The sequence below is a fragment of the Empidonax traillii genome, unplaced genomic scaffold, assembly GCF_003031625.1.
Source record: "Empidonax traillii isolate 1590-97213 ecotype Southwest subspecies unplaced genomic scaffold, ASM303162v1 scaffold601:size890739, whole genome shotgun sequence".
Taxonomy (NCBI): Eukaryota; Metazoa; Chordata; class Aves; order Passeriformes; family Tyrannidae; genus Empidonax; species Empidonax traillii.
The window spans coordinates 174557-187897 of record NW_020955794.1 but is presented as its reverse complement, the minus strand read 5'-3'; the positions used below and the strand labels follow the sequence as shown (position 1 = coordinate 187897).

At 42.1% G+C, this 13341-nt stretch overlaps 1 protein-coding gene across 2 annotated transcripts in view; it reads right to left on the bottom strand.

Moving 5' to 3' along the window:
- LRP6 (LDL receptor related protein 6) overlaps positions 1-13341 on the bottom strand; it is a 64008-nt gene that overhangs the window by 17214 nt on the left and 33453 nt on the right. For both annotated transcript variants that reach the window (XM_027898529.1, XM_027898528.1), the window contains exons 8-11: positions 5154-5370; positions 3660-3949; positions 2495-2721; positions 843-1027 (exon numbers count right to left, since the gene is read on the bottom strand). In XM_027898529.1, coding sequence (XP_027754330.1) covers positions 843-1027; positions 2495-2721; positions 3660-3949; positions 5154-5370 — 919 coding nt within the window. The remainder of the gene's footprint in view (positions 1-842; positions 1028-2494; positions 2722-3659; positions 3950-5153; positions 5371-13341) is intronic.

Here is a 13341-nt window from a genome sequence, read left to right as displayed (position 1 = left end):
AGTCAGCATCCACAGCACACCAAAGTAAGTAAGAAGAAGAGAAGCTTTCATATCACATATAGTTAGTTCCCATATTGCATTTTCCTGGTTTGATCTTTTTCTAGTTTCGTTCCACTGTTGCAGGCATACTGTTTAAAGCAGACTAACTCCTTTATCCTTAAATACTGGCTAGTGTTAATGCTGATCTGAATAGTTTGGCACACAACAGGGCAGTCCACTCCCGTGGGTAAAGAGAAATTAAATAAAGATACTGTGCAAATCTGAGAGAGCCTGGGTCCTCAATGCAGTACCCTGGGACAGTGAAAGAATAAAATATTCCACCTCCATTTAGCTGCAATGACCAGTTTATAAAAACCATCACAAAACACCCCAGTACAAGACAACTCCCCTGCTGACAAGTACTAGCCAGGAAAAGGTCCTTAGCATGCAGAATAATGGGGGGGGGAGGGAAATGCCTGGGGATACCAATAAAGATTTAAAATCAAACTGCATTAAATTACATTGTGAAAAATACTGAATGAGCTGTTGTTATCTTCGCTTTCTCCCCGCCTTTGTCATGCATTTGTCAGTGCTCTTCAGAGCAGCAAAACAAGACCCTCCAAAACACCGAAAGCTGACAGCTTTGTCCCACATATAACTGGAAATACGTACAGCTCGGATAATTTTAACCTTCTGAGCAACTCTATCAGCTGCAAGAAAACTGCTATATGTTGGGTTAAGTGAACAGGGATTACAGAAGCAAATGTTGAAGCCTCGCGAGTTCGGAAGGTTTTTGAGTGTCTTTGCGTTATTTAAGCGACAGTTTGCCACGAGGAACACGGAAGAAGCAGCTGCATCCTCACCCAGCATGTTGGAGGATTCTATCAGGTTGGTATCCAGGTCGGTCCAGTAGAGGCGTCTCTTGGCGTAATCGATGGTCAGGCCGTTGGCGCGGCCCACGTTCGGCACCAGAGTGGTCCGCTCGGTGCCGTCCATCGCAGCCCTGTCAATCTTTGGCTTGCCACCCCACTCAGTCCAGTACATAAACCTGGTCGAAAGAACAGAAGGGAGAAAGGAATCACATTCCACCCAGGAGAACTCAGGGGGAGAAACAAAACGAAAATCCTCGGAAAGACCGAGAGAAAAACAACAGCTGTAAATTTGAGCATTTATTAAGTCCCATTATGCAAAATGTTTTTGTTTTTTCAAAATACAAGCAAGGAAGTGAGTCAGGTTTCCTCAAAATGCTTCTAACAGTATTTTTACTGCTTGGACCTGGATTTTCACCTTCATTTACACCCAGTTATTTAGCAGGATGTTTTGGCATGGCACTTACCTTCTTGTTTCTAGTCAGCTGTCTATTAAAGGAGTACAAAAGGGTAGGTATCCAGGGTACTTCTGTTAACAGATGCCACTGCTCATCTCCACACAATTAAGTCAATCAGCCATGTAACAAGTGTGTTACATATCGGTCAAGAGCAGAATAACCCAAAATTTTATGGCATTTAGAACAAAAGTACAAACTATTACACACTCACACGCCCGTTTACACCTCGTTTGGCAGGACAGACTTGTCCATATTTACATTTTCTTTAGGCACTGTACAGTAGAGTAAGCTGTATACTTGATGACTAGTGAGTCACTTCTTCCAAAAGGTAAAGCTGATATCCTTCTAAAAGCAAGTGGAATGCAGCTCACACGCAGTGTTTACACCCTTCTGCTTTAATACCTCTCATAGCAAACACCTGTGAAGCCTTTCAATTCCAACCAACTGCACAGGGAGAAAAGTTGCTTCAAAAACTGATGATCAAGGGGGAGTCTAAAGAATAGACACTGTATAACTTCAAAAAGCTTTTGCAGTAATTAGTTAATGTTAAATGAGCATTTCATGAGCTATTTTAGAGCTGTTTTAGAAGGTGACTAGTTTACCTTGCCTTGCCCCACTCCTTCTTTCCTCTCTGCTTATTGCCCCGCTTCTGCTTTTTGTAATGCACTTGAATCCAACTGAGAAGTTTCTTCTCAGGAAGTCTTTAATTTTGGGGATAGGTGGATATAATTGTTTCCTCTCCTCCTCTATCCCCGCTTCCCTTGTCCATGCCAACTAAAAAGGATCCCTTGTCTGAAGAGACAAACACCTTCCTTTTTCTCAGACTATAACCTTCCCTTCCCCACTCTCAAATTAAATCAATTAATACCTTTATGGACTCTTAACTTGTGATAAAAAGAATCCTAATTTTTAAAACGATAAATACATTCATTCCAATACTATAGTCCTTTTCTAATGAACAAATTCCACAAACCTAAAACTACTTTGATTCTGTGGTTAATTTAAAACCTAAATATAAATCCCTTTTTTATTGGGGGGGGGAGGGCGGGGTTGCTCTGATTTTTTTTGTTTGTTTGGGTTTTTTTAATATTCTTATCCCCACACAGTGCCTCGCTAACATGCCCCAGAGTAAGCACTACAATGCTGTTTTTCACTGGTCATAAACATGAAATGAAATCAGCACGTTACCCCTCAGCAGGGTCCAATGCCAATGCCCGGGGACTGTCTAGATCTTTCCACACCAGCACCTGGCGATGCTGCCCATCCAGCTTGGACACTTCAATCCGGTTTGTCCCGGTGTCAGCCCAGTACAGGTTCTTCCCCAGCCAATCCACGGCCATGCCCTCCGGGTAATCCAGGCCGAACTCCACCACGTGCTCCAGGGCACTGCCGTTCATGAACGCTCTGCTGATGGTCTGCGGGGACACAAAGATACACGGGCAAACTAGGAATGTCACCAGTCTGTCGCTGGGCTGGTTGTTTTTTTTCTTTGTTGCATTTTAAAACGCTCTCAGATTTCAGACATCTCCTAGGAAAGAGGATCTTACAGCACGCTGCTTATTTGCAAAGCAAACAATGCTGCCGTTCAGAAATGATGATTTACTGTGCTCCATGGATGTTTTCTGTGTCAATTACAATGGCATTTCACGGGGGAAATCAATGGCATGACCAGTCTGGTTGAATTAAGCAGTCTACAATGCCAAAGTGACCTTAACAGCACAGTGCCAGCTTTGAGGGGGAAATACTTTGGCTCTCCCAGGACTGTATAAAAGCATCAGTGGAACACTATTTAACGCACCTGACGGAAAAGTTTAGGACAGAACAGCAAACGCAAGAAAAGAACAAAACTCCCAATGAGCTCAGTAGAAGAAGTGTCACAGTACTGATGGCTAAATTTAATTTCACTAAGCAGAATTGCTTCTTGGACTTTTATACAAAGGATTTTTTTTTTTAACTCTTTGCCATCAGGATCAGCCTGTGACAGCAGATACAGCCAGAATTATATTTGAAAAATGTATTAGAGTCTAGGCAGCTCCTGATAAACCTGGAAGTAAAGGATTAATGTTAGGATGGTACAAAATTCTTTTGGCAAACACAGGCCACCTTTCTATGTCCTTAATATTCCTATCTGCACACACTCCTCACTCATAACCCACCAGAAACTGTGGGTGTTTTTTTTTTGTTTTTTTGTTTTTTTTTTTTTTTGTTTTTTTGTTTACTTCCCCAGAGAATGTGCGCCATTCTTAGTTGGAAAATGCTCTTAAATTTTGTGAACTGCATTTGTCAATCCCTTCTAAAGTACCTCAAGAAGCCTGTAAATAGCTGACCAGCCAATATGGAATAAATCCCTTACCTTCAGTGAAATGTCAGTCCAGTAAATGCGATTGTCCGTCACGTCAAAATCCAGGGCGGAAGCCTCCTTGACCCCGGTGAGCGGAATGGCCACGTTGTTGTTGTTGGTTTCCAGGGAGATCCTCCTGATGTCCGCTCTCCGGGAGAACAGCAGGAAGGCCTCTGGGACGATGCAGGTCTTCATGTCGCTGATGAGCTCCAGGCCGATGGGGCAGGCGCAGCGAGGGCCCTGCGGTCGGTACAGGCACAGGTGGCTGCAGCCGCCGTTCTCCTCTGCGCAGGGGTTGGTACCTGAGCGGGCACCAAAAGCAAAGGGCAACCATTGCAACCCGACTTCATTTCCTGTAACACTCTGGACAGATGTTGCTCTACTTGGCCAGAAAGCCAGGGCTTGTTCTCCTTGCCCCATGAAACAAACCCAGCATCAGGAAAAAGGATCCGGACTTCTACAGCTTACTGCCAATTCCAATTCACAGCACAAGCACTGATGCACGGTAAGTAAGCAAGCAAGTGGATGTTCTGCTGCTTTTTACAGCACACTGGTCCAGGTACATTCCTACAACCCAGGTGCATTCCTAGAGGTGAAAAATTTGCAGCTCTATTTTCACATCCATTCAATGGCCTCTTCTCTCTAGGATGCAAGTGAAGCAGCTCTTTGCAATACTCACTTTGTGTACCTGCACGTGCTGGGACTGACCTACTAAGATTTTTAGCACTCAAGGAGTTCAATTAACCAAACAGTTGGAAGGAGGGCTGCAATCAAAGCACATAGACCTTGGGGCATCTTGATAATGTGGCAGCAGTCATGTAAAGATATAGCTCAACTGCATTTGACTGATTTCCTGCAGTACAATCCACACGTGGCACCAAGAAGCTGCAAGCCTTATCCACACAGCACAATATTCAGGTAAGGTGATGAGTTCTGTGGTGCTACAGTTACACTGCTACCAGTGTCTGAATAGCCTGTGATAGCCAGTTTAAAGCTAGATCCTTCTTTTTTTACACCACAGACACTACAGGACAGGAAGTACTTCTAATTATTTTTAAAGATGATTTTCCAGGATTAATGTGAAAAGTACTTAACAGACTCAGACTGGCTCATTCTCAGCTTTTGCATACTGGGAGCACATGCTCAGATTGCAAGATGAGAAGCTGCTACAGTTGCAGGTTCATAAATAGCTAGCTGTTACAGAAAGAAGTTCCATTTCCTATGATCCTTCTTTTCCCCTTACTGGATCCAGGGCTGTTCCAATTCCCTAAGAAGCAGCAAATTACCAGTTTTGGGGTGTGTCTGGTTGTTTTCCAGCTTGATATTCTTCACAAGCAGGAGAACTGAAGCACCTCACACAAGACCAAACCCATCCCATCAAACTGCTGCCAGCAGTTACCGCGCGATGGAACTGCACTCTGTCCGTTTCTAAAAAAATCGGCAGAACAGCACACTGCTGACATTTCCTATTTCCTTTTCACTGGCCTCATCAGAAGCCCAACTCACCGATTATCTGGCGCACATTGGTAGCTTTGAGGCCCATCAGGTCAGGCAGCTGGTCGATGATGATCTCCCTCTCCGCCGTGCGTTTGTGCACGCGCTCGATGCTGCGCCTCTGCCAGTCTGTCCAGTAGATGTAATCTCCCAACAACGTGAACCCAAATATGTGAGGTAGCTTGTCCTCCACCAGAACTCTTCTACCACTTCCATCAGTGTTCATGACCTATGAATATATGCGAGCACAAACTTATTAGGCATATAGAATAAATCTGCCACTATTTGTCAGATTAATAGAACAGCTGCTCCACACTTAGATCTCAAATTAGGAAATAATTTCCTACCCATTATAATGCTATCAATGTTATACAGCCTCCTAATAAAATAAAAGACTCTATATTAACAGGCACTTACTCTAAAAGCCATGGAGGATCCCTTATTTATAAGGCTAGTCTCATAAGCAGATCATAATATGAAATTATGACACAATACTCCTTACATTTGCTTTAGGAACTATTATTATGTAGCAGTATTTACACCTGTTAACGCCTCTTTTTTGCTTTCTGACATGAGTTTTGGGTTAGTTTTAAATGGGAGACACTGTTTTACAGGAATGAAGAGAAGCCTACAATGGTCAAGGAATTCTGGCTCAGCTTTTTGTATTCCACAGTCCCTCCCGAGTGAGCTTTGCCCAGGTTACAGAGAGCAATAAGAGGAGGCCCCACATAAATACTGGGAGTCAAACAGTCAAGACAATCTACAGAGTATATTTATATTCCCAAGTCTGAATAAGAAACCAGTCTTACATTCTTCGAAATTAAGTACATGATTTTTTTCACAACAAGGAACAGTAATAATCTGTAAATAATTGCATGCCTTTGATCAAGACACTTGAATTTACTGTGCCATTTTTCTCTACTGCTAAAAAGGACTAATACCTAACTTCCTCAAAGAGGCACTGAAAGGATTAATTAACATATGCATCTTCAAGTGATCAAGTGCCTTATGAATGCCAAATATTATTACAAAAAGTACCATCCTGGCACGAATGAAGAGTCATGTGTTTTAAGAGAAGTTTCAAAATTATTCTGCTCATAATTACTTTATGGGATTGGCTTCCCCAAAATCTTCAGTGTAGCAGTGTATATAGTATGCTTCCACAAATGCATGTGTATCTCAAAAACAGATGACTTGCCTGGGATTACTTGTTTCCCCCTCCCCTTCAGACTGCAGAGACAAGCCATTTGTTTGCAACTAATTAATACATGGCAATTAGTGCTTGCTAAGCAGACTGAAAAGATTCACTTCACAACATCCTTCCATTCCGTGTATCAACTAAAACCACAAAGTAATAAGCAATAAAACATCACCATCACAAATAAGTAACTTTAAAAATTACATTTTTTTTTTTTGCCTTGTACTTATAAAAGAAAGAAAATCCTCTGTTTAAGGGAGTGCTTAACTACTGGCAAAGAGAAGGAGTGGGATGTGAGATGAACTTTCTTTGGCAAACATTAAAACAAGAGCTGTTCAAATAAGCTCCCCCCTGTACTGAGGAAAGTCAGGAAAAGAGAAGGGAGGACTTAAGGATTAAGTATCTGCTTTTAATGAATTTTTGCATTGACTCACACAAGCTATTTTGAAAGACACTTTTATGTCACCTGCACAAAACATGCACCTGTCTGAAAGCACCTACACACACCTGCCACCCTGCTCTCACTGCAACTTTATACCTGAGCACATCTGTGCAATCTTACTTAATATAAACATCTGCCCACCAGCAGCCAAGTACCATCATATATATATATATAAATATCCTCATATATATATATATATTTAATTTTTTCCCATGGCACTACATTGTCTGCACTTACTTTGGCTGCATTTTAGGTGATTTGAGTATGGATGATGGTTCATCCACAGGCTACAGCATCGAGCAGAATCAAGGTTTATGCTGCTTTTAACCACAATGTGGTGTGAGTTTGACATTCTGAGGCCATTCCAACACTACAAACCACACTGGGAATACAGGCTGCTCGAGGAAACAGATGTGGTGCAACCATAAACACCACCTCGACTGAAGGAGCAAATAGTTCCATGAAAGTCAAGATAAAACAAAGCCCCAAAATTAAATGGTCTCAGAAAAAAAAAAACCACAGATATCCTGCTTGTAGAATAAGGGCTTTGTTTATCCTAGAATAATGATGAATGCAAAGAAAATACAGCTTATTCAAAGTCAATTAATTACTGCTGAAAATGTAGTCACATTTTAAAGATGCTGTACTTAATGATCAGCAGGAACAACAAAATAACAACAAGCATTGAGTTCTTTCTCAGAATGACGGGAGCAAAGGAAGTCAATACACAGTGAAAATTTATCAACAACACCTGGGAACACTGCTCTGCTTAAGATGACTGCAGAGAAGTATTACTGTGGAACAGCTGTGAAATGCTGAATTCAATACAAATAGCCCGATATTCCAATGTACAGTCAGAAAAGATACCGAGCAAGGCTTGCATTTCACCTGAAATAATTTAGGAATGCTCACAGGGCAGGCTTCGTTCCTTCAGCCCTGATTATCCAGTGGTAAATACTTACACATGCTGTTTGATGAAACGAATAATGACTCAGTTCATGGCACTGCTAATCAGGGATATGACTGTTCATTGTCTATCTAAATATACACGAATCTTACTTTACCACTCATTAAATTTATTTGGTTAAGGAAAAAAAAAGGAAACTGGGGCAACATCTCTCTTAAAAATAACTCTAAAAGACAGCTAGAGTGCCTTCCAATCATCACATTAGCATTTTTTCAAACTGGGTTTGAGAGTGATAAATTTTCAACTTGCTTCTTTAAGCAACGTAAACAAACCAGATTGGAATGATTGTACTGTTATGAATGCAGTAGTTTCATACGATTAACACCTCTAAATTTCCAGTTTTATTAGTCTTCCACTCTAAAAAGAGTCTTGATCAACTCTCTTTGGCTGAGCAACTGAAACTTTCAAATCAGTTGGAGGGAATTATTCTGTCAGGGTCGTTAACTTACTGTTAACAGCATTTTCCCCACAATTCTAAAATGTTATGGAATGTTTTAGATATTAAATAGGAAGTCATCTCTTCATTGCAGTAAAATCCTGAGGAATTGGCAGAAGAAACCCCTGGAACCCTTCAAAACCCAAATGCCTCCAGCCAACTCTACAGTTTCCTACTGTTAATTGTTTTATAACAGCCATTAACAATTTCTAATTTAACAGTTCACCAGTACCCTCAATTTCCTCTTGAGCTCTCACAGTTTTCCTGAAGAATTCAAAATATATTTTTTCTGAGCATGGATAATATTCCTAATAGGACTGCAGTGAAGATAAATATGTAAGAACAGAATAGAGATTAACTTCATAAATACCCTTTCTGTCATGCTACAGACACTGTTCAATGCTCATTTCTTTAACAGCAGGACAACTTTCTTAGTTCACTGTCAACAGAAATGTTTACTCAGTGATGGAATTTAATTTTAGAAACAATAGGTTCAGTTTTTAATGAAATTACTTAAGTCAGGTAAAGGGACAAGTAGGCAAGAAAAGGATTTTAGAACCATTGTGACAATCACATATGACATCTAGGCAACCTCATCCTTTACAAAAAAAACCCCTGGATTTGGAAAGAACAGGCTAAGGAAAAAAAAAAATGAGCCAAATCAATGAACAAGATAAGAAGAAAGATTTTCAGGGTGGGAAAAAGCAGCTCCTCTGAGAAGATTCAGTGGTAAAACAAGTGAATAAAAATGCTTTGCCAGGTAGGGGTAACAAAGGAAACTAGTAACTGCATTTTGCAATGTATTATTTAGCAAACTAAGACCTATGAGCAGAAACACACAATGCTTTGCAGAAAGCAAATAGGACTAACCAAGACCAACCTGAATCCTCACAGTGGGTTTTGGGGATAGTTTTACAAGACTGATTTTGGTAAAACAACTCCTAATTCTCTTAAATATTGGTGAAAGCCTCTGTTCTCTTCTTCTTTCCCAAGGTACTTTTGTTCCAGCACCTTGCCCCAGAAACTAAGAAAGCTGAGTCAGACTCAGGGAGGTTATCTGATGGCTCCAGTTGTTTCAATTTGAGGAACTTCTGCTCAAGATTTTTGTGCTCTAAAAAGCTGTAGCAGCATCTGCTTTCTGTTGTCCAGCAAGGCTGGGTTCTGAAGACTTTTGTGTGTTTAAGCTGAGAAACAGCAGGACGTGATACTTTCCATGTTAATCACGAGGATTAGAGCTGGTGATTCCAGGCACAGCTAATAGATTTGGGAATGCACAAATACTTCAAGGTGGAGCTGCACTCAAAAATCTCTAGATAACGGCTGAATACCTAGAGGAGGCCTTTCTTTACAGTAGCCACTAGTAGGTGTTACTGAGTGTCGTTTCTGGCTCTAAAAACGAAGAATAGAAAAGAGGATAAATAAAGAAAAATGAAGCAGAGACTGAAAAACTGAGAGAAATCAGCCCTATCATCATGACTTCCTCTTAATGCACACAGCAACACATGCTTGCAGCCATTTAATTGCTTTATTAATATGAGCCTTGCTTGCCATTTAAGATCCAAATAAAACAGGTAGGGTGTGTGCAAAGACAACAAACACTCACTCGAGGAGGAAAACGTTAAGACCTCAACAGAGCAGATCATCCATTTTTAACCTCACAGCACGGCAGGAAAAAACGCTTTCAACCTGTGGCAAGTCAATAGGAAACCTTCCCTACCGGTAGGCACAATAGCAGCCATCCATTTCAGTAGGAGTTTATCAGCAGTGGAACCTGGGCGAGATGAATGAGGGAGCTGTTGAGCCCCAGCCTGCTGCAGGCTGCCAGATAAAACAGCAACAAAAGCTCCCTGCTGGACCCCCTGCCGGCCTCCATTAACCCCTGCTGATGCTGCATTATCATCTGGGGGGGCTCCAGAACAGCACAGCGTTCATCAGCGGGTTAAAATAAATAAATAAATAAGCACATAACAAATAATAAATGCTCATATGCAGCACTAATAAACCAGAAACACGGCTCGCAAGAAGCGTGCTCTTTGGTAGCACTGTGATGAATTCTACGTGCAAGGGGGGAAAAAAAAAAAGGAAAAAAGCAAAAAGTATGTAAAATTATGCATGAAAAACTACTTAAAGGCAGGAGAGTCAAGTAAAAATGTGATTCTCCTGCTTTTACCCCCCTTGCCAAACATACACAAACACACAAAGCAAAGCAGGGACCAGGCATATATATTCTGATGTCACGTCCAATTCCAAATATCACTTTTGGAACTTGTCACAAGTACCTTTCTTTCTTGCCCCTACGCCAGTGTCCTTTCCCCAAATGTAAGTTTAAAACATCTACAGAAGGCCAAAGCATCTTCTGTTACACTGATACAAAAAACGGATGGCAAGGGCATGGAAAGCGCAATAACTCTCCTCAGGGTTCGTGGCTGCCACAGGACGGGAGGCAGGGTGAACAAACAGGAACACTCGAAATCTTAGTAACATTTTAGCGATCAGAGATCTTGACAGAGTCACTGCAGCCTGAGATACATTTCTATAGCCTGCCACAACAAAGTCAATCTCTCATAAAAGACGCCACATAAGATCCAGGGGGAAATTCACTGAGATTCCTCAATAAAGAAACCAACCACATTTGCATTATTTACATATAGGGCAGTGCCTCAGTTCCGAGCAGGAGAGGGTTCATTTCTGCAGGAGCCAGAAGGGGTCACAGCCAGGACCTGGAGGTTTTTCTGTCCCCCCTCATGTCATTGCCAGGGGAAGGGAGTCTCATCCCAGGAGAGGAATAAATATGGTAGAAGGAGCCCTCAATATTGTCTGCTGGGTGGAGGAGGGGAGGTACGTTCTGGGTGAATAATTTCTTTTCTTGTGCCCTCTGTCATTACTGTTGTTGCTGTTACTGCTGGGTTTATGTCATTACTGTCCCCAGTAAATTGCTCTTATCTCAAGAACCCGTGATCTTTACCTTTCGTGCCTCCAATTCTTTCCTCCATCCCTGCTGCAGAGGGAAAGGGAAGAAGGGAGCAAGTGAGCAGCAGCATGGTTTGGAAAGTCTCAGTGGGAGCGCTAAATTGGGGAGCACCATTCCTAAACCACAACAGCCTTATTTGGCACCCCATGTGAGTTCCCTCCAAGGGTTGAGGGAACAACAGATCCGCCCAGAGCAGGTTGTGAACAAATTTATCTAAGCATTTGCTGTATTAAGTGCAGAACCGCTGGTGACGGTGTTGCTTGGCCCGTTCCTGTGGGTGTGGTACCTGACCCTGCACATATTCCCATACGTGCCCATCCCAGTGCTCTTTTCCAGAGCAGGGAGAAGGATCAGGATTGCTTTGTTGCTGTTCTGTGGGATATCAGTTTATGACATTGTTAACACCGAGGGCAGTGAGGGTCAGTTGGGATGTGCTGCTCCCCTACCCTTACCCTGGGCCCTACCCTGGTGTGTCCATTAATGATTGTCCCCAGCCTGTGAGGGGAACAGGAGAGAATGACTTTCCCCCTCTCTTTTTCCCCTCAGGCCTGTTGTAACAGCTTTGGAGGATTCTGAATTTCCACTGGATGTTAAGGAAAGCATGTTTTTGTTGCTAGGTCTCCCAGGTCTCCTCAGTGCAGTCCACACCTCGTTCGGAGTTACAAAAGAGATTTTCACTGATTGCAGAAGCCATACTGAACGTGTGTGCTCATCACTACCAGGGGTCATCGATTTTCAGGCCATTTTTGCCCCTCTGAAGTGCAGTTAGCAAGCAGCAATTCTGCACCTAAGGAAGGGCATGTAGTTTTTCCTAAATCTAACATAACAGGCTAACAAAATCAAGACTCCCCAAACCTTCAAGGAATAGAATCGCCTTAAACACAGGAAAAGAGACTCTGCATGGGTTCAGTCCAAGGGTCCAGCCATCCCAGCACCCCTTCTCAGAGAACAAACAGAGTTTACACTTACTGAACACCACAATACATCAAATGCATACCATACTTTTCAAGAAGACTCTACCTTCTACAACAATTTACAACTTCAGTAATTTGTGGTTCAGAAGGCAATTCTGGATGCCAGTAAACTGCAGTGGAATTCCCTTTCACAGACTTACTCGGTCTTCCCAGGAACACATGTAAGCTTTTAACATCTCTAGCTATTTCCACAACTTACCACACGTTTGAAGAACCATCTGCTTCTGTTTGTTCTGCACCCATCACCTCACATTAGTTACAAGGGCCAATTTCTTCTGTCAAAAAAAGGTGTGTGTGTGGAAATGTTGGTCACCTTACACGTAATTTTACAGATCTCTGCCATCTATGCCTAAATAATATCATAACTCTAACACTTGGAGACCCTTAGGGAAAAAAAAAAAACAACACAAGTAATTCTGAAACCTTAGGATGATAAAGCTTCTCTGATGCTCTGCACAGATGTCACATGGCAACCTGGAGCAGGCTCGTTCTGCTGGCTCACTCTGACTGAAGGACAATGAAATGGAAATGGTCCCACAAGACTTTGTGCCAAATCCAGTACCTTCTGTCCTGCCACAGACAGGCACAAACATTCTATGGTGTGTTCTAGCCACTCTGACTGCAGTGCAGCAGTGAGCTCACGCCTGAGCTAGATGAAAATTTCTACACAAGCTGATCCAGCGTTGAACAAAACCATTATTAACGAATAAGGAATCTCAGTGTCTTGGCAAACACGACAGCAAAGAATGCCTAACTTTCCTTTTGCAAAACACATCCAAGTCCAAGAAAGTATAAGGGCTGAAGTGCTCAATCTGTTATAAATAAATCTCTAAGCACAGCTAAGACTCTTTTCCCCCTCTTTCCTCAGAGCTGGTGTAGTGTTGGGTGCATTACAGACTACAAATCTTGCTTTCAGGACAAAGAAATCTCTGCTCCCTGAGGCTTTGCCAAGGACTTCCTCAAAGCAACTCACCTTGCAGGACTGGAGTTACTTTGGCTCTGAGGAAGAACAAACAATTATGTGACCTTCCAGCACGTGACTGTGACTTCACCTTGACTGATTTGCAGTTAGAAAGAAGTAAAAACAATTTTGTAAGGTCACAAAAGACGCTGTGCCTAACGTAAGTGCTAAAAATTATTTGCCATAGGAAAGAATCGATAAGGAAAGCTGTAATTCATCAAAAGAAAGACAAATATACCAGGACACGGCAA